This window comes from Candoia aspera, chromosome 14 (assembly GCF_035149785.1).
Source record: "Candoia aspera isolate rCanAsp1 chromosome 14, rCanAsp1.hap2, whole genome shotgun sequence".
NCBI lineage: Eukaryota > Metazoa > Chordata > Lepidosauria > Squamata > Boidae > Candoia > Candoia aspera.
Window position 1 is genome coordinate 12,059,064 of NC_086166.1, and position 23,531 is coordinate 12,082,594.

At 44.2% G+C, this 23,531-nt stretch overlaps 2 protein-coding genes across 5 annotated transcripts in view; both read right to left on the reverse strand.

The window, feature by feature from the left end:
- Window positions 1–512: 512 nt before the first annotated feature.
- Window positions 513–2,175, reverse strand: LOC134505245 (myeloid-associated differentiation marker-like). Its single transcript, XM_063314858.1, has one exon. It carries the CDS (start codon window positions 2,102–2,104, stop codon window positions 1,226–1,228), a length of 879 nt encoding a protein of 292 aa, XP_063170928.1. The 5' UTR covers window positions 2,105–2,175; the 3' UTR covers window positions 513–1,225.
- A 3,792-nt stretch (window positions 2,176–5,967) lies between these two features.
- The window catches only part of SEPTIN12 (septin 12), a 75,273-nt gene continuing 57,709 nt past the window's right edge, over window positions 5,968–23,531 (reverse strand). For all 4 annotated transcript variants that reach the window (XM_063315235.1, XM_063315237.1, XM_063315238.1 and 1 more), the window contains 8 exons: window positions 22,690–22,818; window positions 19,765–19,846; window positions 16,185–16,322; window positions 15,210–15,327; window positions 13,630–13,725; window positions 11,463–11,559; window positions 8,008–8,059; window positions 5,968–7,185 (listed from right to left, as the gene is read on the reverse strand). In XM_063315235.1, coding sequence (XP_063171305.1) covers window positions 6,996–7,185; window positions 8,008–8,059; window positions 11,463–11,559; window positions 13,630–13,725; window positions 15,210–15,327; window positions 16,185–16,322; window positions 19,765–19,846; window positions 22,690–22,818 — 902 coding nt within the window. In that variant the 3' untranslated portion in view covers window positions 5,968–6,995. The remainder of the gene's footprint in view (window positions 7,186–8,007; window positions 8,060–11,462; window positions 11,560–13,629; window positions 13,726–15,209; window positions 15,328–16,184; window positions 16,323–19,764; window positions 19,847–22,689; window positions 22,819–23,531) is intronic.

Consider the following 23,531-nt stretch of genomic DNA (forward strand, 5'->3'; position numbering starts at 1 on the left):
TAGAATCCTAGTATTTCTCATGGTGCCTGTTTCCTGGCCTGTCCTACCTCAAGAAAGTTTCTTTTTCACACTTTCTTGTTTGCTTAAACTGAGCTCATGTTTTGCTAATAGTTTGAGCTTATGTTTTTCTAACGATCTCCACATATCTTCTCCAAGGTCATCTCTCTGCTCCTCCACAGTACCTGGATGGATGACTAGCAAGATACCCCACAGCTGTAGGCTAAACTAGGAAGACAATTGCAAGCCACCTCCATATTGTTGCCCACAAAACATGACCATGTTCATAAAGTCACCAATAGTTGAACTCAGCTCAGAGGAGATCTTACCTTCACCTTTATCAGGGATAGTCCATGGGAAAGGTCTTCAAGCAGGGTCAGGTGGGGCTAAGACGAAAGATCATCAGATAATTCCAGTCTAGACTGGAGAGTTGAATTTGAAAAAAACATCCCAAAGAAGACAATGCCAAAATAATTTCACACTGTTGCCAAGAAAACTACTTAGATGTATCCAAGTTCAACTTGAGGGAGACATTTCCTTTTTATTATGCCAACTGTGGTTTATTCAACAATCCATAATCCAATAAGCCATGTTTTAGCTGACTGCTTGGTAGGGCAATACAACACCCTCTTCTGTATTTTGGAGCGGTATCTCAGACTTCATCTGACTTCATTAGGATATTCTGTCAAGAGATGAAGAAAACATTCCTGTAGAGCACACACGAGGGAAAAATGTGTGTCCTCAACTCAGTGCAATGGTTAAAGTTGTCTTCTTCTGTGGAGGTCTCAGCTTCTTCTCCACTTGTGATATTTCCCTCCTTTGCTCACTGTGTTCTCTTTTCTCACTGCTGCTGCTTTTAAAACAGAAGTTGGAATGACCATGGCACACTGGTTTCTCCAAAATAATTTTTAGTCCTTGGCTCAAACTTCTAGCCAAATCTGAAGGGCTCACATCTAATCAGTGTGTAATTCACAGAAATCTTGTGGTAAATGAAGGTAGGCTCAGCTCCTTTAGGAAATGGGATCTGTCCATCCAACATAACCCCAAGTATAAAATATAACTGTCCAAAATGTAAATTGCAAATGTATAAACTTAAAAGTACCACCACCACCACCACTGATATCTATACCCTCTGGTACTCCCAGAGTCATGGTTCTTGAGCATGTTCAGCAGCATATGTGGTTCTACATGAACATGTGTGTATGGGTGGGATGGGTGCATGAGCAACCTATGCTGCCATCACAAAAACCATTTTGTAAGAATAGACTAAGTCCACAATGTAGGCAATCAGGTTGAAGAAGGAGAGGAAAGTAACTCCCAGGTGATTGTCCCAAATGGCACACTCCCTTACTTGGTTATTACACGAAGGTCTTGGATTCTTATGAAAGCTATAGAAAGGCCACAGGACTACCACTGTAAGGTACAGGAGTACAGCCAAGATGTTGTAGGCCACCAGAAACTTCTCCACGGGGATGGGCAGGGAACCAAGACAGCGTCCAATGGTGAGAATGATAATCACCATGGTGACAATGAAGCAGATGCAGTAGACAGCCACACACCATTCCAGACCAGGTTTTATCTTGTAACTGGAATGGCCGTCCAGTAAGGAGAAGATGAGGCAAGCTATGTAGGCCTCAAATACCTTCAGGAGTCCAGGGATGGTAGTCAGGAAGTTGCTGAGCTCTCCTGCTTTGGCCCGGGTCAGTCCTACTTCTACTGCGTAGGCAATGAAGCAGAGGCAAGACATGACAGTGGCTGCAATCTCGTAACCGCAGACGTAGCCGTTGCAACGTGGTATGAAGGTGGCTGGATAGACAATGGAAGTAGTGAAGATCATCAGCGTGGCTAGCATGGAGAAGGCAGAGGTGAAGTCCTGCCAGGAAAGAGGCAGGGACGTGTTCAGGCTGCTGAGCTCTACAATCACCACGAAGACAGAAACAATGAAACAGAAGCACCAAGTAAACATTGACCATGTCCCATAACTGCCGTCGTAGTTTCGATGGACGGCTGCTAAGCTGAAGGCAGTGCAGGAGAAGAAAATCTCAAATAACCGAACGATCCCCAGCGGAGAAATCAGGGAGCGGCCATTGAATTCAAGTGCTGGCATGGTGACCCTGTTGCCAGCAGGGCGAAGAGGCAGAAAGAAAGGAAAGACTAGCTTGACACAGCCAGGTGTGTTGAGAGGCTGATCAGAAAGCCTACGTGGGTGTGGGACTGTATTAGTTTAGGCACTGCCCCAAAGTGCAGGAACACCCAGTTTGAGTGGATGGCTGGAGGTTCCCTCTCAGTAGAGGGTGGAGCTCTGGCATTTCTTTAGGGAGTGGACTTGAAGCTCTCTACTTTTGCTAAATCCAGGCCAGGCCAGGGAAACAAAGCAGCAGCAGAAGGGCTGGAGAACTGCTAACATTCCTTCTCCATCAGAAGCTTTCCTTGCTGAGCTTTCTCACGGAAGAATGCAAAGTTGGTGACATAATCTGGAGGTGTGTTTGCCTAAGGGAAGGGGTGAAGCAGCCCGCCTTGGGTGTCAAAATGTATTCTTGCCTTTCACTGCAAGCTGTTTCTGACTCAAAGCAGGAAGCTGGGTGTCCGGAAATGAGAGTCAGGTAGATGATTAACAAGATTGAAGATGATAAGGTAATTCTACCATCTGGCCATCCACTGTACCTGCTGCTGTTGCAGGTAACCAAATCTTTCAGCCTTCAGCTGAAGCCAAAAAGGATTTAGTGCTAACTGCATTATGCAGGTGATGGGGATGGTAGTGAAGGTTTAGGAAAAAGTTTTGGGTCCTCCCCCAAAGTCCCATCCCTTTCTGGATTGTGCTTCTTCCTTTGCAAAAGTTGGCTTCTAGAGCATGTGAAGGTAGGAAGGCCACATTGTTTCCTACTCAGTCCAAAGTACACCCACCCACTCCCAGGTTCCTGCGTTCTGGCCACAGGGTCAAAAGGCACTGGAGTGATTTACATGCTTTAAGATCCTTTTAAAATATGATTCAAATTAAATCCAAGAACCTTGAAAGACAAACAGAATATGTCCCGATCTCTGAACTCCTGGTTTGCAGGGGCTTCTCAAGAACAGCCCATAATATTTGGCTCTCTCTGGCAAAGGATAAGTTGGCCTCCTTCCCCCTACCAACATGCTTACTTCTATTTTCTTCCAACCTTAGTAATGGGACAGGATCTTCTGTACCTCTGGAGAGTAGCTTGGCCTGTGAACCCTGTCCTACATGTACACAACTGTCCTAAAAAAGAAAGAAATATCTTGTATGAAACAGCAGAGGAACTGTTACTATTTCTACCATGATGCCACCTATGGCAGTTCTCTTCCTTTGCCCAACGTTAGGGCTGGCAATAATCTGTCTCCCCAAACTGTGGACTACGTGGACCATAAGCCTCCCCATGTCCTAGATGAGAACATAATATAATACTTACAGTTTGTCCCTAAAGGATTACAGCTTCCTTCCCCTTCTCTCTGCTAGGATACATTCATGACTTCCCTTTGCTTGCTCTAACCCTCTGTCACAGCCTTCCACGACCTGCTATCTTTTGGCCTTGCTAATTTGGATGGTAAGAATCACAGTCCCAACACATTTATAGGACACTGGGTTGAGAATGAGAGGCCTTTAAAATCTGCACTAGTGATCCTGCTCTGTCTTCTGAAGCTGGGCAGCTTAAGCAAAGAAACCAGGCTAGGTATTCTTGCTTAGAAGGATAGGGAAATATGTGCCCTTGTTTAGACAACATAGTAGACACAGCAATGGGAAAATGGCAGAAAAATGATTGGTATATTCCCCGCTTTCCACTATTTGAAGAAAACACTAGCCAGACCCAGAATCAAGGACCTCACTAGTGATATTGACAGTCAGCCTCTTCTACACAGCCAAAGGTGGTGGACCAATAGTAATAGGAGCATGCTCTAAACCAGTGTTTCTCAACCTCAGCCACTCTAAGATGTGTGGACTTCAACTCCCAGAATTCCCCAGCCCATGATGGGCTGGGGAATTCTGGGAGTTGAAGTCCACATACCTTAAGAGTGGCTGAGAAACACTGCTCTACACTACACAAAAGACCATGATGCCACCAAGCCATCAGCCTCAGTGGCACAGCCAGACATGCTTGAGGGAAGACTGTAGGCAAAGACTGTAGCCTTGTGTCACCACGTCGAAAGACAGTTTACAGGTCAAGAGCAAAAACACAACAAATGGCAGAGGCAGAACAAGCTTGAGAGTTTAAAGTAAAGGCCAGGCCAGGTCAAAGACAGGGCCAAGATTCTGCAAGAGAAGATTAACATTCTGGCTCACTGCAGATGTTGTCCGAGAATTGGCTTACCACAAACTGAGGACTTCTATGTGTCTCTCTGTACAGGCCTACTCAGATTTGGTTGTACAGTCACTGGAAGTGAATTGGCCCCAAGAACTAACCAATCAATAATACAGGACTTCCTTGTGGACCAGCAGTGCTCCTCTGGAGATCCTCCATAAAGCAATGTCAGACAGCAAAGCAACAATTCACACATTGCACTTAAATGTGCCTTTTAAATCCTGCAGCTCAAGTCCATTCTGTCAATATACACTTATGGGAGGGAGATGCAGCCCTGAATATAAAACAGAGTCAGAGCTTAAACAGAAATGATAAATGCATCCCAGCAAAGCTTTTAGCAAGACACCATCCTGCTTTGTTCATGGAAATTTCCAGGGAAAGGGAGGGAGCCTCCAGTTGTCTTCTAGTTGGAAACTTGTCTTATTTTGCCACTGTTTCCCACTGTCCCCCTTTTCCCAGAACATTTTTGGTGATGAGATTCAAACATCACATGCCACCCTGGTTTCTTTTGCCGTGGTTTACTGACAAACCCATAATTCTTCAGGTCACACAATACGCTCAACCACAGTTGGCCAACTGCAACAGCTAGGCTCACACATCCTAATCTAAAACCAAACAGACCACTTTGAATCAGATCAATACCTCTTGACTGGTAGATCTAAGGGCTCTTTGGCTCCAGAGGTATCCTGAGAATGGCCATCATGTCCTTTATAATCCCTTGAAACAGTGCTGTGGTTTGTTAATCAGCTGTTTCCTGGCAGGCCCTGGGAATGAAGCTGGGGGAAGCCCATTATCATATACCAAATTCCACCTCTCCTTTCTTCTGAGGACAAACTTGTAATCAAGAAGTCCCAGTTACATTGGAACCCAGAAAGCAGTTTATTTTACATGTCAATGTAACTCTTAAGGATTATTTTTTAAATAAACAAAACAAAAAAACCCCTTGTTTTTGGTTTTGTAAAGCTGAAGGTAATTTCTGGAAAAATGTTCACAACAGATCCTCTGTATATTTGTTTATGTGTTCAAGTTCTATTCCCCCTTTTCTTCCACAGGGAAGGTTGAGCTGATAATTTCATTAGGTTCAGGCAACATATAAACCTTTAAACCCAGAGCAACACAGCATAGTTGAGTTGTGTTCACATAACATGCTCACCAGAACTGTATTAATTAATACAATTCTCTGGGTTCACAGGACATAAGCCAAGCACGTGGATTCTCTCAATCTTGCGGCTCAATGGCGTTGTGTGAAGACAGCCATTGTTTACGCCTCCCCTCCTTGAAACAGGGTCTTGCAAGACAAATTGGGAAGCAAAGGTTCCTAAGGGACACTTGGAACAGATACTGGTTTAGTTCATAGAACGTACTATACTAAGCCAAAACAGAGTTGGGTACTTTGTGGTTCTGTTTGTTATGGGTAACTCAACCATCCTCTTAGCAAGTTGTGGGAACCAGGACATCGCATGGTCATCGCATGATCATGTGACCATGGCAACTGTCCTTCTCTTAACCAGGATTTAGGGTTTAGCATGTTCGATAGACCCAGTCCGTTTTCCCTCCATTACCCACCAAGAGAGCTACAGGACAGGGCAGAGAATGAGCCCCTTGTTCTACACTGAAGTTACAGCACCCCAGCAAAAAATAAAAACTCCAAACCTTCTAAATTAGAATTTAATGTAATAACTGGAGAGACTCACAAGCTGACCAAGAGCCTTTGCTCGGGAGTGTCAATGTCATGGATGGAACCACAAGCCTGGGCAGTTGAGCAAATTCTGGAAGATGGAAGAGTTTTCCCAGGTATCTTCTTCTGCATCAACATGGGACCAGGCTGGAACAAAATGTTCTGCATAGTCCCAGGCTCACGGATCTCAGGAGAAGAAGTACCCAGAGGGAGCATTCCTCAGTCAGAAGCTCATAGCTTTGTACAGGGTGACACAGGTCTCACAGCTAGACCATCTCTTGTGCAGAAGATTGCTTGTAATATCTCATTCCTCCAGCTGTCCAGCCACCTTCCAGATGAGTGATTTTGGTCCTACCAGTCAGTCCAAGTCAACCAAAAGAAGGTTGACCCTTCATCTGAAGAACCTTCCTGCAGATACCAACCCTGCAGTCTGGGTCAATCTACAATGGAGAAAGAGTCCCCACTTGGGCTATCAGAGTTTGTGAGCTCCACCTTTGACACAATGCAAAACCTTCGGGGTCTCTCCCCCATTCCCCACCCCACCCCAAAAACACAACAGGGAAGCACCGTGGAGCCACTAGCTTTAGGAACAAACAAAGGAGGGAATAAAATGTGGGTTAAGGAAGGAAATGGTTCTCTGCTAGGGCCAGTGGGCTCCTGTCCAAACATCTGAAAAGAAGGAAACTGCTTCCAAGGGCAGCATGGAGGTTTTCCTGGGATGATGTGCAGTGCTTAGCTGAGAAGTAGAGGTCACAGCAAAGACAGTCATGTGGAGCAGATGGCAAGGAATGTGAAAAGGTTGGCTAAATTGCCAGCTGTTCCAGCATGTTCTTCTCCAAGATGTGAAGCTGCATGGAAGACAGATGGAAAGGAAGGTGTCCAGCAGTGGGGCATAGATGCTCAGAGGACTTTGGGGCTACAGGGGGAGTGTGACGTCTTCTGGGAACATTGCTCCAGCTAATCCCCCCAGAAAGAAAAAGAAAGGGGAAGCCAGTCTGCACAAGCTACTGGAGGGGTGCTGGGGCTGAGGTGGGGCAGGGGAGAGCATGCTGTCCCTGTGCCTCAAAGGTGAGGGAGCTCAGTGCCAGCCACTCGCCACCCTTGGCCAGCCGGTTGCTTTCATTGAGGCGCTGGATGCGGTATTGTTCATAATGTACAGTGTGGGTGATGTCCTTGAGATCCTGGAGGTGAGACCTACAGAGAAGAGAAGGGGACATCAGCAAAAGAGGTTGGAAACCATCAGGCAGACCAACATCTCAACCATTCCACATGAGTGAGTTGGATGACTCCCTACCAATTCCCCATCCTTTGGCTCCCAAACTATTTCTCTCATCCCAGAAGCTACCAGAATGGTATATACAATCCACCTTATATTGCCATGCATCTTTCTGATAGCCTGTATATGCCCCTTTTTGCAAACTGTTGAGTGTCAGGACCCAGGTACCCATCTGGCTACCCACATCTGGCAATTCCCAATAGGGAAGAAACTGGTACTGATGTGGTACTCCCTGGTGGTCAATGTAACTGAAAATCTTGTCCCAGAAATAAGTCAGTCTGGAAATGAAACTCCAATTGCAGGACCCCCAGAAGCTCTAAAAAAAGATTCCCATCTTGGCCAACCATAGAAGGAAAGAGATAGACCTGGTCCTGTACTTCTCACCAAGAAGACAGGGGAGCAGTTCCAATTGCAAGGTAGGGCTAATCTTTGCTAATGCAGCAGCTGGATCTGATGGGTTCCCTTGTTACCTGGGTCTTCTTGATCCCATGCTATTCAATCACATCAGTAAAAATAGATTGGCCCAGGAATCCTCCATAGTTTTAGCCCAGGGTTCCTGCTGCACTTCCAGAGGGCATACCAAGACAGAATATCAGAATGCCAAGGAATCTGGCCAGTACATGCATCAAAACACAAGAGTCATGGCACTCCTATTTCCTCTCTGATTGGCTCATTAAGTTTCCAAACCCTTCCCCCATCTACAACTCAAAATTGGTTGGTTTCCCAAGCCAACAGCTCACCGGATTAAGAGATCCCGCAGCAAAGGAAACTCACAATGGGCTGGGTTTTCCACTGAAAGAGAAGAACACAAAAGTGGATTAGCATTTCGGACCAGAGCAAGGGGGACAGAAACAGGAGACCATAGGGTCTGTGGCAGCGGGGCCAGACTCTCCTCACTGAAAAGGGGTAATTGCATCCAAGTGCGCAAATAGCCATGGCGCTCAACTAGAGAAAAGATGCATTTAAGGCATTTAACCTCTTATTCGGAGAGGAGCCCGACTGATGCTTCCAGAAAAACCATCAATGCTTTTTTATGCAAACCTTTCCCTGATGTTTTTGCTGTTCTGGCCTTTGGCATTCACCATCTCCAAATGCAGAGAGGTCACTCCTGGCCTGCTTTCTAGGAACCAGTCTCTTCTGGGAAACCAGCTCTAATCTCCAAGGCACTCAGCAAGTGCAGAGCTTGGTCATCAAAGAAGAGGGATGATGATTCATGGAGGGCTGGCTAACTTGCCACCCTTAGACTCCATATGAACCCACCCCCAAGCCTTCTCTCTCTAGTCAACAAGTGTCCATGTTTCTGCAGTAAAACTTAGTGTCCAACTCTTCCCACTTGGTAGCATGATTTTTTTTTCTTTATAGAAATGAGAAGTTAGGTGGCTTGAGCCTTCAGTTGGCTTAACAGCCTTTTTTATGTTTTTAAAAATTCATCCTCCTTCCCAAAAAGAACAAGAGAAAAATGGCTGCAAAGATACCATCACCAATCTACATGTGCAGAAGTAGGTTTTGCCAAAACATTTCAAAACTTCCAATTGATGCGACAGATCAAAACTTTTGGATGTTTTGTGTTGAAACATCAAATGTAAATGTTTGGACCAGAGCTTAACAGCATGGTCTTACTGCTCATCTATAAAAAAAATAGCCCATAGCATACAGATCCCTACCTTGAGTAGTATAATTGTAATGGTATGTGGGAAAGCCCTTGGGAGACAGAGAAAAGAGACACTGCTAAGGGAATGGTCAGATAAGAGACTGCATAGCCCGCAGCTGGATAGTGGGCAGGGCAAGAGGCTCAGAAGGGACCCTCCCTAGTTTCTGGGGCTGTAAAGGAGACAGCAGGAGAATTGTCCTTTCAGACTTGCAAGATTGATGTCAGCCTTACCAGGTAGACCAGAGAGGAAACATGACCAGATAAGTTAATTCTACTTTATTATAAAGCTACATTAACAGACTCTTGCAAGTCTGAAAGGACAATTCTCCTGACATCTCCTTTACAGCCCGAGAAGCTAGGGAGGGTCCCTTCTGAGTCTCTTACCCTGCCCACTATTCAGCTGTGGGCTTTGTTGTTGTGTATTCATTTAGTCGCTTCCGACTCTTCGTGACTTCATGGACCAGCCCACGCCAGAGCTTCCTGTCGGTCGTCAACACCCCCAGCTCCCCCAGGGACGAGTCCGTCACCTCCAGAATATCATCCATCCACCTTGCCCTTGGTCGGCCCCTCTTCCTTTTGCCCTCCACTCTCCCTAGCATCAGCATCTTCTCCAGGGTGTCCTGTCTTCTCATTATGTGGCCAAAGTATTTCAGTTTTGCCTTTAATATCATTCCCTCAAGTGAGCAGTCTGGCTTTATTTCCTGGAGGATGGACTGGTTTGATCTTCTGGCAGTCCAAGGCACTCTCAGAATTTTCCTCCAACACCACAGTTCCAAAGCATCGATCTTCCTTCTCTCAGCCTTCCTTATGGTCCAGCTCTCGCAGCCATATGTTACTACTGGGAATACCATTGCTTTGACTATGTTGACCTTTGTTGTCAGTGTGATGTCTCTGCTCTTAACTATTTTATCGAGATTGGTCATTGCTCTTCTCCCAAGGATTAAGCGTCTTCTGATTTCCTGACTGCAGTCAGCATCTGCAGTAATCTTCGCACCTAGAGATACAAAGTCTTTCACTGCTTCTACATTTTCTCCCTCTATTTGCCAGTTATCAATCAAGCTGGCTGCCATAAGTTTGGTTTTTTTGAGGTTTAGCTGCAAGCCAGCTTTTGCACTTTCTTCTTTCACCTTCATCATAAGGCTCCTCAGTTCCTCTTCGCTTTCAGCCATCAAAGTGGTATCTTCTGCATATCTGAGATTGTTAATGTTTCTTCCAGCGTTTTTAACTCCAGCCTTGGATTCATCAAGCCCAGCATGTCGCATGATGTGTTCTGCGTACAAGTTGAATAGGTAGGGTGAGAGTAGTCAGCCCTGCCGTACTCCTTTCCCAATCTTAAACCAGTCCGTTGTTCCGTGGTCTGTTCTTACTGTTGCTACTTGGTCGTTATACAGATTCTTCAGGAGGCAGACAAGATGACTTGGTAAGATGTGGGCTACGCCCTCTCTTATCTGACCATTCCCTTGGCAGTGTCTCTTTGCCCCATCTCCCAAAGTCTTTCCCACGTACCATTACAGTAATCATTTAGACCAAAGTGCACAGATAAATGGGCAAGTCAGATGTGGTTAGTTTAACTGCAAGTATTCAAGCGAAGTTACAGTGGGGCATAGGAACTAAAGATTTTCCCATGCTGAAGGAAAGAACAAAGGAAGGAAACTGTAATCCTGAGAGTGCGTTCTTGGAGGCTGCTGCAAGCATATAGGGCAGCAAATGCTGGCAAGGACATTTGCATCTGCAAAGCTGCAGAGAACAGGCTGCAACAGTAGCAAAGAAATGGCACAGGAAGGGCATCTAATCATAACCCACCATTTACCTCCTGTGCCCTTCCCCAAATTAAGTTCTAGATGTCTCCTCAAAGAGCAAAAAGGAAAAGGATTGTCCTAACAGTCAGGAATCACGCTGAGACGAGGAATAGGTCTCTAGTGTTTATTACTGCTACATAAGACAGAAAATCCTAACAAACTGAAGAAGCGTGGGAAAAACTCAGACAAATAAACCCCAAAGGTTAAGTCGGGTCTGATCTGTGTCTCTTGGAATGGCTGCTCAACTCCTCAGTACTACGCATGCGTTTTCCCCCCTGGATAGGGGCCCCCTCCTGCTCGCCATCAGTACTCATGACAAGGATGGAGAAGAGTGGAGAATCTAATCATCTGGTTTTTTCCCCCTTCAAATCAAATTTAAAGCCACTTTTAATCAATGGGCAGACTGCAGTTCAGTGCACAAGATCTCGTCATCAAGTGACACTGGGAGAATCCTAGGTATGCGAATTCCCACAAGTGCAGATGCTGGGTGGTAAAGATGAGCACAGGAAGTGATGGATGAGGAACCCTCTCAATGGTGATGCATGTACATTTTGCACGTACTGTCCCCCAGAGTCCCAGAGTCAGTCCTGACATTTCCAAGTTGGGCTGGAGAGAACAGTTTGAAACCCTGGAGAGCTGCTGAGCCAGCTCAATGGAGACTATTTCTCTTTTGCTCTTGTGTGGACATTTCTCAGCTGGACCTCTGCAGGCCACTGCAGGACAGCTCCCCCCCAAGAAGCATTACCTTCAATGATCCCCCACTTGGTCTTGCGACCCAGGACTTTCTTCCCATTCACCTGGTGCTCCTTGTCTGCTCCCACCACAGCAAAGGGGATTTTCTCCTAGATTAAGAGGAGAAGAAGCAAGGTGAGGAATTCGGTTCTCCTGCCTTGGTGAAGTCACACAGAGAAAAATCAGCAGAGTCTGAATATTTATATCACGTCTGATAGCCTGGGAGCGTCCAGAATGTCAGCTAAACTGAAACACACCTTCAGAAGCTGCCCAAATTTCAATTCAGTTGAGAATCACAAGCTGATTCCCTTTTTTAAAAAAAAACTGCCTACAGAGATACATTTCAAAATTTAGCTCTTCTTGGGTAAACTTCAAGACTGGGTATCTTGCGACTGCCATGTTATCTTCCCAAGTGAGCCAAGCCAGTTAGGAATCAGCTCAGGAAAGCTATTCAACTGCAATTATTACAGGCCAATCAGATTTGGTCAGGTGATGATGTCACTGAAGCCATCTGAAGTCACGTGAGAGTGAAAGTTCGTTGTTGTTTATTTGTTTAGTTGCTTCCGACTCTTCGTGACTTCATGGACCAGCCCACGCCAGAGCTTCCTGTCGGTCGTCAACACCCCCAGCTCCCCCAGGGACGAGTCCGTCACCTCTAGAATATCATCCATCCACCTTGCCCGTGGTCGGCCCCGCTTCCTTTTGCCCTCCACTCTCCCTAGCATCAGCATCTTCTCCAGGGTGTCCTGTCTTCTCATTATGTGGCCAAAGTATTTCAGTTTTGCCTTTAATATCATTCCCTCAAGTGAGCAGTCTGGCTTTATTTCCTGGAGGATGGACTGGTTGGATCTTCTTGCAGTCCAAGGCACTCTCAGAATTTTCCTCCAGCACCACAGTTCCAAAGCATCGATCTTCCTTCGCTCAGCCTTCCTTATGGTCCAGCTCTCGCAGCCATATGTTACTACGGGGAACACCATTGCTTTGACTATGCGGACCTTTGTTGTCAGTGTGATGTCTCTGCTCTTAACTATTTGATCGAGATTTGTCATTGCTCTTCTCCCAAGGATTAAGCGTCTTCTGATTTCCTGACTGCAGTCAGCATCTGCAGTAATCTTTGCACCTAGAAATACAAAGTCTTTCACTGCTTCTACATTTTCTCCCTCTATTTGCCAGTTATCAATCAAGCTGGTTGCCATAATCTCGGTTTTTTTGAGGTTTAGCTGCAAGCCAGCTTTTGCACTTTCTTCTTTCACCTTCATCATAAGGCTCCTCAGTTCCTCTTCGCTTTCAGCCATCAAAGTGGTATCTTCTGCATATCTGAGATTGTTAATGTTTCTTCCAGCGATTTTAACTCCAGCCTTGGATTCCTCAAGCCCAGCATGTCACATGATGTGTTCTGCATACAAGTTGAATAGGTAGGGTGAGAGTGTACAGCCCTGCCGTACTCCTTTCCCAATCTTAAACCAGTCCGTTGAGAGTGAAGGAACTACCTCCAAAGTGCCAAATGCTGCCAGAAACAGGCTGTGTATCTGCCTTATGTGGTGAGGCAAGTTCAGTCAGCTACAAAAATCTCTGAAATCTTTTGAAAACATTCTGAATTTGGAATCTATCCAGATAGATTGGCTGTGAGGTTTTTTTTTTTGGCTAGGACTATAACAAAGCATCATATCTATCTTGAGCAACAGTCTTCTTGAGTTTTGACACAGCCTTTATTTCTTACAGTTCTTGAGTCCTGTTATGTTTGTGTGTGTATATATATATATTAAAAGATGTCAGTCTAAACCAAGTTACAATATTTAGTGAAGGACCTGGCAAACCAAGCTAGAACCTCCTGAGTTTTCCTACAGTGCTTAATTTCCATCTCAGTTCCAACTGTGGTTCTCTAGCCAAAGCATAATTTCCAGTTATAACCTGGGCAATTCCAGTCTATCAGGGAAGATATAACAAAAGGCAAATTTCATCCAGATTACACGGTTTGACCATTGACTGCTAATCATGGGAATAAAAGTTAATGTTCGCCAAGATCAATATTTGAAACCTACCAAGGATATGGAGGTGGAAAGGAAGGAAATACTGCAAAAATAATCATGAAAACTAGTACACAGCTTTGGCTGAACTATAAGCTCAGCCAGTAATCCTCAATAAGATTCTGTCCATCCTGTCGGCCACCACTGACTTACCCGGATTTTATCGTTCAAAAGCCGATCATCTGGGTCATCGTCAAAGTCAACTTGGGGGTAAACGTGGATTCCGTGGGCCTTCAAGTCCTTCTGAACCTGCCAAGATAAAATGGTAGCCATAAACATGACTAGTAGGACAACATTTCTCCTCCTTCATTGACAGGATAAAGGAATATCGTATCAAAGCAAAGCAGATTTCCTGTACGGCATGATGTGATATTCTTGATCAACCCAAGAAGTGCAGATTTCTTTTCTTTTCTTTTTGCCCCTTGATTTTGGCATGGTTTATAGCAGACGTGCTGTAAAACTCTTTATGGACTCTCGTCTCCCAAGGAACCTGGAGGAATTTTGTAATTGGATGCTTCTCTGTTTACCAACAAAATATCAGAGAGCCATATTCAAGTCCAAACTTCTCCCTGAGATGTTCTGGGATTTTTCTCACCCTTAGGAAAGCATCTAATGCTGCTATTTCAGCTGGCCCAGTTCAGTTTTATTCTTTGACCGTGGTAGTATTAAACCGAGCTGGGTAAGCATTCAAAATTCAAACTTTTGTTACTTTGCAAAAAAGCTTCTTTAATAAAAATTATTTAAAAACAAAAACAAACTTCAAAATTTTGCTTAAGGTCGCTCTACAGGCCGAAACGAAGCTTTAATATTGTCATCCTCCAAACTATGATTAAGAATTCTTTTACATTTTCTGTACTTCCTTGGTAGTATCAGGCATGTTTGACACTTTTACTTTTTTGTTCTTGTTGTCACCATGTGGATCTCCACAAAGCACAGGTGATAAAAAGGCAGATGAGGTTATATTCATCATGCACCATGTACGCATGACGCCAAGGCTTCACAAGTGGGAAATGAGGCCACAGAATGCAGCCACACTTCCCCAATCCCCACGCGCAAAAGCATAAAGGGACTTTAAAATCACAGAGCTTTTGTCCAAATGTATAGCACTGGATTCATGGAGAACATAAAATGAGTTCTGCTTAGGATGGTTGTCTGATCCTTGGTGCATCACCAAATGCTATGTGTAAAGCAAAAGACATAAAAGCCTCATAGGTTTTGGAGTCCTGCTGACCATCTGATTATCACCCAACGATCAAATCTCAAAATTAAAAGAAGGTGGGACACTGATCACTCTGGATCACCTTTCACCTTCGATGTATCGGTCCTTTGAAGTAGGCAATATCAGGAAACAAGAATTAACAAGAGTCTTGGAATTTATTTTAATGTGCTTAGAGCAGCGTTTTTCAACCTCAGCAACTTTAAGCTGTGTGGACTTCAATTCCCAGAATTCTACAACCAGCATGGCTGGCTGGGGAATTCTGGGAGTTGAAGTCCACACGTCTTAAAGTTGCTGAGATTGAGAAACACTGGGTTAGGGTATTGTAACAGAATCTTGAAAGCCTATCAAAGCCCCGCTCTACTTCATCTTATACCTAACACAGTCAAGGTGAAGTTTTTTTACTTTTCCAGGACTCAGATATCTTTTCTTGTTCTCCTCCCACTTCTCTAAGTCAACCCACCATTCTGTCCTTAGGAACTCTCTGGGTCTCTCCTCATGCTGGTAGTTCTCTTACCCTCTGTTTAAACTCTGCCCTCTCCTCAAGGGTCAAGGTGTCTGCTTTGGCAATGACGGGAACCACGTTGGTGATCTTACTGAGACGTCTCATGAACTCCAGGTCCAAGGGGCGGAGCCTGAGGGGAAAGAAATGCAAGAAGACCCATCCAGTCATGATACAAACAGAGCTGCTATCACAATGAAGTCTACTGCTTGTTGCTGAAGATGGACTTGGAAGTGGGAATGCTTACTCATAAGGTTTGGGTTTTACCTATCATTGTTTCCTTTTAGTTTGAAAGTCATCGTTTTGTCAATACAATTCTGCTGCAATTGCCAATGTTTAGCGAAAGATATGGTCTCCAACTATCTCTCTCAAATGGCACTAACACTGGGCACATCTATCCAAAATACTGTATAGCAGTAAAAAGGCAAATATCTACAGCTACCCAAGGGAAGACTTCAAGAGAGAAGTGCTCCTTTGAGGCTTCTGCAACAGCGATGTTCCTATCACTGGTGAAGGGGAATCCCTGCCTTCAAGTAGTAGCTGGGGGATTTCTCTGTCCCTGGAGAAATAGTCCACCCCATTGCTCTGCCAACACATTTGGTGGTGAATTTCAAAGACCACCTGTCGCCGGTTTAGTTTGGATTAAGAAAAGCATTCTCCCCAACCTTTGATGGGAGGCGTAATCTAAAGACCATCTAGATAAGATGCTCTGTCTATTTGTCTTGTTTAGGGCATGCTGTCTAACCAAGATACTTGCACTGTTCTTCCGAGAGGCTCTTGTTTCCTGCCAGCTCTGGTTTGTCATTTTGGGGAGCAACCTAAAACCAGCCTCATAGTTTCTGAGTAAAAGATGAAAGAGATCCACAAGTCTCAAAAGAGTTTTTGCAGTGCCATGCTCTGAATAGAGCTTGTCTCACTTTCTACGATCACCTATTGGCTTATACTTTCATAATGAAGGGAGATAGACTCTCATAGCAAAGGAGGACTTACCAGTGACCTGTGGGTGGTACAAAATACACACAGGCATGCACACGGGTATCTGGGATTTTCTGCTTGCGATTAATAAGGATCTCCTCTTTTAAGTAGCGCTCGTACTGGTCATTGATGTACTGAATGATCGGCTGCCAGCTAGAGAAAGGGAGAGACAGAGATTCGGCTCCCTGGATCATTGTGAGCAAAAAGATGAACTTCATTGAGAAAATACCTTCACTGCAGGAACATCAAGCCATTCTTACTTCAGGGAAACCCCTTTTTAATGGATTAACTAAGAGGAGGGGGTGTCTGTTACCCCCCAAAGTCGGGTAAATTGAAGTATACATCATTGCTGGGATGGAAAATGTGCAAATGATGTCACCTGAATCAACTTCCATTGTCTGCATAATGACATAATTTGCCCTTTATTGGAAAGACCACCTGACCACCCTGATCACTGTCATCTAGAGGTTTGGGTACCTCAACTTGCTAAAAAGCCGATCACCTTTTTAATTGCCAAGTTTTGTGCCTTTGCTACAAGCCTATGTCCTATCCAGAGGTGTTAACAGAAGCACACCGTATATTCAACTGTCATCATGTTACTATATTTTGGGTTTAATTAATGTTGTATTGGTTCTTGGACCATAATAAAGATACCCTACTATTATCTGTGCCATTTGCATAATACTATCATCCCAAAAATGACATGGTATGTTTGGGGCAAGGGCTGTAAATTGCAATGGAAATTAGTTCCTTTTGGCTTCAGCGCAATCTACCAGCCCATTGGGTAGCCTGTCATCTGGAACAACATCCCCCCTGAGATAGGCTCGCCTTAACCCTGCTGGTCTTTTGCAAGGCCTGGAAAACCTGGTTTTGCCATCTAGCCTGGGGCTGTGATAATATGGGTGAGTCTGTTTCTTAGTCATGGTTGTGTTAAACGAGTTTTCTCAGCTATGTTAATTCTGTTGTGCTTAATTTTGGTTGTTTTTACTACGTGTTTATTCTGTTTTATCTGTTAGCTGCCCAGAGTCACGCATGTGAGACGGATGGCTGTATAAATTTATTAAATAAATGGTATGTGAAGTCTGGAAAATCTGGTTTTTTGGTTTCTCTGCAGTGACCACATGTCCTTGATTATAAACAACAGAACAGCTGTCCTTTAGATCGATTTATTTTTCAAAAACTCATTTTTGTCCTTTATAGGGGTCATTTAACTTGTACTGTACAAATGGTACCACTTAATGCACAGTCTGATTGCAGAAATTCTTTTTAATACTTTCTTCTTATAACTTCATACCTTTTTATGCTTTTTAGGTATTTCTATTAGAATATGCATTCCTGTAAAGCTTTTCTTGGTTTTGCTCTTGAATTTTCCTGTGCAAAGCCAAGCTACAAACATAAACAATTAATGAATTAGAACCAGCTTGGTCTAGTGGCTAAGGTGCTGGGCTAGAAACCAGGAGCCTGTGAGTTCTAGTCCCACCTTGGGCACGAAAGCCAGCTGGGTGACCCTGGGCCAGTCCCTCTCTCTCAGCCCAACTCACCTCACAGGGTTGTTGTTGTGGGGAAAAGAGGAGGAGGAGGGAGTATTAGGTATGTTCGCCGCCTTGAGTTATTTATAAAAATAATAAAGGCGGGATAGAAAATAAGTAAATAATAAATTTATTTTATCCTTATGAACCTCTTTCAGATTTGCCCCTTTTTCAGGTTTGTCCTTTATTTTTTCCAAGAAAAGATGGTCAGCATACTACACTTAATATTCTTGCTAAGGCAATGCAATTTCAACCCCTCTCTTCCACTCACCCAGACCCCACGTCTTGCATCACCTGCAGAAAATGTTCACACGAGCGCTGAACATTCTCCCAACTGGATGGTGCCTGGGCCATCATGAACACAGAGCATTCCATGCAGAACTTATGCAGCCAGACATGTGTACAGGGTATGGTAATGAAAGCCAAGAGGGTGACTGCCATGGTGTCATCAAAGCTCGGCCCATTTTCAATGGCCCTCTTGCGGCCACCATCTTGACTTTTTGGACCACATCCTCCAGATACCCTCGTAAGCGGCACAAGGCAGGCAATCCCAGCATTGGTGGTGAATTAGAGCCATTTTAAACCATCTCCTGCTCCTGTGCTCTGAAGCACCCCCTCCCTTAAATTAAGTCCCTCTTCCAGTAGGGCGGTCTTAAAAAGGGACTGCCTGAGTGAAACAGGCCTGAAACGTTGGAAAGAGGAAAAGGCACCACAGGAAGTGATTTGGAGATCTGTGCTCAGGGAGATTAACCGCCCCACCCCAACTCCTCAGACCAAATCATTCAACACATCAACTATTTTAAAAGGCATTTACAAAGCTCTGGTTTCTAGTACTGGCTGTGCTCCAATGTAAACCATCCGGTTCAGTAACATTTAAAAGTTATCAGATTTTTACCCATTTGTTTGGTTGTTATATTATTATTTAAGGCTTTATTTGTGAAAGCGATCAAGTAAACACATGCACACGCAGATGCTCATGTACCCAGAGCAAGTCCTTTACTTTATGGACTTGGCCTTTTTTTTAGGGAAGTATATACGGAGTAAAAGCTTGGTAGGGCAAATACTGCAATACTGATTTATTGAAAATTTGCTGGGAAGTTAAGTCCTGCTAAATGGTTTTTTGCCTTCAGAAGTGGATTGCACAGACGTGTGACTTTCTCAGAAGCGTCTCCTCCCATTTATGACATGTAGCAAATATAAAAAAAGTTGGACTTGTTATCCTGATCCCTGAAAGCAATTAATACCCACCTTCCTGCTGTTCCCCTTCCATATTAAGGGCATCTTTCCCCATAGCAAAGGCTCATTCTGAACCAGGCAGCAAAGAACATTATTGTATATTATAGCAGGCATGCTTTGCACAGGCATGCTTTCTTGACCAGGTCAAAAGGACGGAGTTTGCAAAGCCACCAAGCCATTGATTTTGCTAAACACAATGACAGTGCTCACAAATAATCTAAGCTAGGGTGGACAATCCCATATCTCCATAGCTGAAGATCTCCCTTTTGGACCTCTTTCATTTGGGGGTATTTGGGGTATTTTTCATTCATAAGCCTTGCAGAGGTTTAAGGCAATCGCAGCCCCTCCTTCAGGGGCATTCACAGGGTGTGTGTGTAAAAAAAGTCAAGATGGTGGCCACAACTACACAATCAAAGCTCTGCCCCTTTTTACGTATAGCTGCTGCCACTACTTTCACTCTCTCTTTTTTTTAACACTCCTCTACCCAACACTCCTTAAAACTCTACTAACTAGGCAGGTCTTCCCCGTCGGGAAGGATTTAGGTCTTCCCCATGGAGGATGAACACCTTCATTTCTCTTCTTCAACTATACCGTAATGTCTAATCCAAAAGCCACCAGTTCCCCCAAAATGTCTCTGGTATTGTCACAACTTCATGGGCCACACCCTTGTGGCCCCCCAGGAAGGGAAAAAAGGTGGAATTGCAACCCCAGGCCAGAAAAGGTCAAAACTGAATTGGCACATCCTGGCTTAGCACAAGTGAACACCATTGCACAGGGGAAATCCATGCCAGTTCTTCCATGGAGATGCTAGTCACCCATCCCTGTCCTACCAGTTTTGATTGTTAATCTGGTCCCCAAATCCGGGTGTGTCCGTGACCGTCAGCTTCATCTTCACTCCTTTTTCTTCAACAACTGCCAGAGAAAGAGGCATTCGGTTAGTTCGCATTTCCCAATCCAGACTGAAACTCACCTGCTTCCTTCTTGCTTTTCAGCTCCGGGGATGGGGAAAGGGAAGCATAATTCTGATTATCGGGATGAGGGCTTGAACCTTTCAAATAAATAGCAGATGCAGAGACTCCTGATGTGGTTTAGAACTGGGGGGTGAAGGCTCTTTAATTCTGTGGCTTAGACTGAAAGGCAGCAGAAAGCATGCTGAAAGGGGACACCACAGGGTCAGCCAAAGACGCTTGGTTGCCTGAGGTAGAGGATGAGGCATCCTCCCCCATTCCATGTGCAACTGGGCAGAGCATCTTCCCCTGGATCCTCAAAAGAGCCTTTCAGCATTGGGGCAGGCTAGTGTTCCCCTGCGACTGCGGCCTCGGGAAACTTCTCCCTTTGGTCTCATCACAAGGCTGGCCCTGGGGAACCAAGACCCCGCTGGAGAGTGGGTGGGGAGGGGATCTCAAACTATGGGGCCGTGGGCTCTGCCTTTGGGAAGAATGACAGCATTCCTCCTCTGAAAACCAGCATGAACTTCCCGGGAGGGTAGCTATGGTGACGCTCTAATGGGCCAGCGGGAGTCCTGCACAAGCCAGCCTTTGTTTGTTGGAGCTGAAACGGTCAGGCCCAGCAACTCTCCAGCCGTGGTGGGTAACCGAGGAGTGGGAGCGGGTGTTATGGGGATGTGGGATAAGAATCGCCTATTTCAGACAGCACAATAAAGGGGCCTCCTTTTTCATCGAGCCAGTAAGCCAGCTTCACTGGTGAGCCTTCGGTCCTTTCGGTGTGCCCAGTGCAAAGATAGTTTTCACCACACCATTTCTCTCCTATGCAGTCAGCAGGGCGTGGGGGGACAACTGGTGTTCCCTCCAGCTATTTTTCAAAAGGACAGTTACGCCCCACCTCACAAAAATGTTGGGTTTTTAAACCATGAATCTGGGATATAGGTCTCCAAACAAATTTAAGTAAGGTGCTACACCCCAATATCTGTCATTTTCTTCCGGAAGGGTTCGTTCCAGCTTCTTATCTATCGTCTATCACAATTTTGAAATTTCGTAAGGCCTTCGCCTTAGCCATTTGGGATGCTCTGCCCTCAGCAGTCCCTTTTGGACGTTTTAAGGGTACTCCTATGCACCTTCAGTTATGTCCATGTGGTGACGGCTCAGTAGAAACCCTAAGCCTAAGGGGAGCAGTAAAAAGACTCTAGACAGACCCTGATAAATCCAATATTGAAGAAATTTCCAGGCAGGGAGTGTGATTTCTATTTAATACTACTTCTTTCGGAAAAGGACTTGAAAATATCCTCCCAAGTTGCCCAGTTTTGTGCTACCATCTGCATGATATGGCACACCATTACTTAGGTTTAGAATTCCTTTAAAAAGTATTTTATTTCAATTTACTTTCGTATTTTTATTCTTAATTAATTTTAGATCCTATCATTGTTTTTCTGATATATATATATATACACATACATACGTACATACGTACATACTGTATGTAAGATTGTTACTACTAGATATTTTGACTGTATCTGGCCTTAGATCTGTAATAAGCTTGATTTGATTTGATTTGATTTGATTTGGGTGATTTCCTCCAGTCCTGCACAGGACTACACAACATTTCTACTACTGTTTTTCCACCTTCCTGATCTCATCTCTCTGTCTGTCTGTCTGTCTTGTTCTTCAAGGTGTGAGAAAAAGGCAAGTGGGGCGGAAAATACTTTTTTTGTTTTTTTTAAAAAAAGGAAGCTATGTCCACAGGGCCAAGATGGTTAGAGGTCAAAGCAAACATTGAATTATTCTTATTAAATTTCTTATTCAACTGACCAAGTCATTGGATCTAGAAGCTGCATTCACACATTCTGCTTGTTTGGGTTTTGTAATGGAACAGCGTCTTGGACATATCCAGATAATTTTGCTTGTTTAGGTTCAGTGCATTGTGCAAACTCAGAAAATGGGTTAATTCAATCACCAGCTTAAGTATGTTGGATGAATGCAGCTTATATATCATCCCTTGAACCAGCTTAGAAAATCAAAATAGTCTTCTTAAGCTAGGGGGTGATGGGAGAGAGGGACAGAGAAGCAAAACTGAAATTCAGGATTTGGAAGGATTCTGTGTGAATATTCAGTGTCATCAGATTTCTGAAATTTGCTCATGGTAGACCTGAATGTTGAGATCAAAATTTTCCAGTGATAGCTCTAGACTTCACAAGTCCTCCCAAGTGACTAATACGTGATATGATTCTCTTGAACCCCTTAGCCCTCATGGACTCAGCAATTGGGTTCACATGACATATTTAACTCTAAACTCAGGTTAACAACCCAAAGTTGCTGTTTGCCTACTATGCAGTGGCCAGAAAAATCAACCAGATCATGGCTTAGTGTTACTACCTGATTTATATATCATGCTAAGACAGTATATGGTCTTCTTACCACATCCTGAAACACAGGCTACCCAATTCTATTTAAGCCTAGTCTAGCATACTTTGAGAATCCAGCCAAATAGTTCTCTTGTGAGCAACTTCCATACAAACATAATTCCTTTCTACCTTGAAACCAGTCATATAAATTGTAATGCTAGTTTAAGAGAGTAGCTGAGGATTGGGACCATCAAGTGTCTGTCACTGTAGCCAGAACACAAAATGAAAAACACAGTAATATTCGTTTGTGACCTTGGAGTAAGATGGATGGAGAAGAATATAAAATCCCTAGTAGTTATTCTAGATAAGAATGGATCTACTGGGATCAAGATGGCTAGGGAAAGATATGCTTCTGTCTAAAACAGAAGCAACAAGCCAGCTTTTTCAGATCACTTACTATGGGTGATGGAAAGCAGCTGCACAGTTTTGGGAATACGCCCCTCATAACCAGAACAGGATGATTTCCGACTGATCTTGGATTTAAAGAGGGTGTTGACCATGGTGGACTTGCCAAGGCCGCTCTGTCCTGCAGAAGGAAAAAGAAGGAGATGTTGTAGAACATGCCAACTTCTGCTAAGTAGCGGACTGAATAACTCTTAATATGCCCCTGCACTGTCTCAAACATGGGGGAAATGATTGCTTAGGAAGCCACAAAATGTTGGCTTGTGTCAGAATGCTAGTTTTTCCCATGTATACAGGTAGTCCCCGCTTAATGACCACAACTGGGAATGGAATTTTGGTTGCTAAGCAAAGCCACCTGATTTTACAACCTTTTTGCGGCAGTTGTTAAGCGAATCACTTCAGACAATAAGTGAACCATATGGTCATTAAGCAAATCATGCAGTTCCCCATTGATTTTGTTTGCCAGAAGCTGGCTAGGAAGGTTGAAAATGGTGATCACGTGACCATGGGATGCTGTGATGGTCATAAATGCGAACTGGTTGCCAAGCGCTCAAATCGCAGTCACATGACCATGAGGACACTGTGACAATCATAACTGTGAGGACTGGTCGTAAGTCAGTTTTTCAGCACCGACATAAGTCTGAACCGACATTAAACGAAGGACTACCATAATTTATGATGTTTGCTAAAACACATGCAATTAATTGATTCATTAATAAACTGGTTTTATTTGATTGCTTTATAAGAGATTGCTTTATTGCACTTGGGTAGACCATGTAGGATATCTTCAGAATGAAGAACTGTGGAATAAGAAGTCAAGTCAAAATAAGAATATCT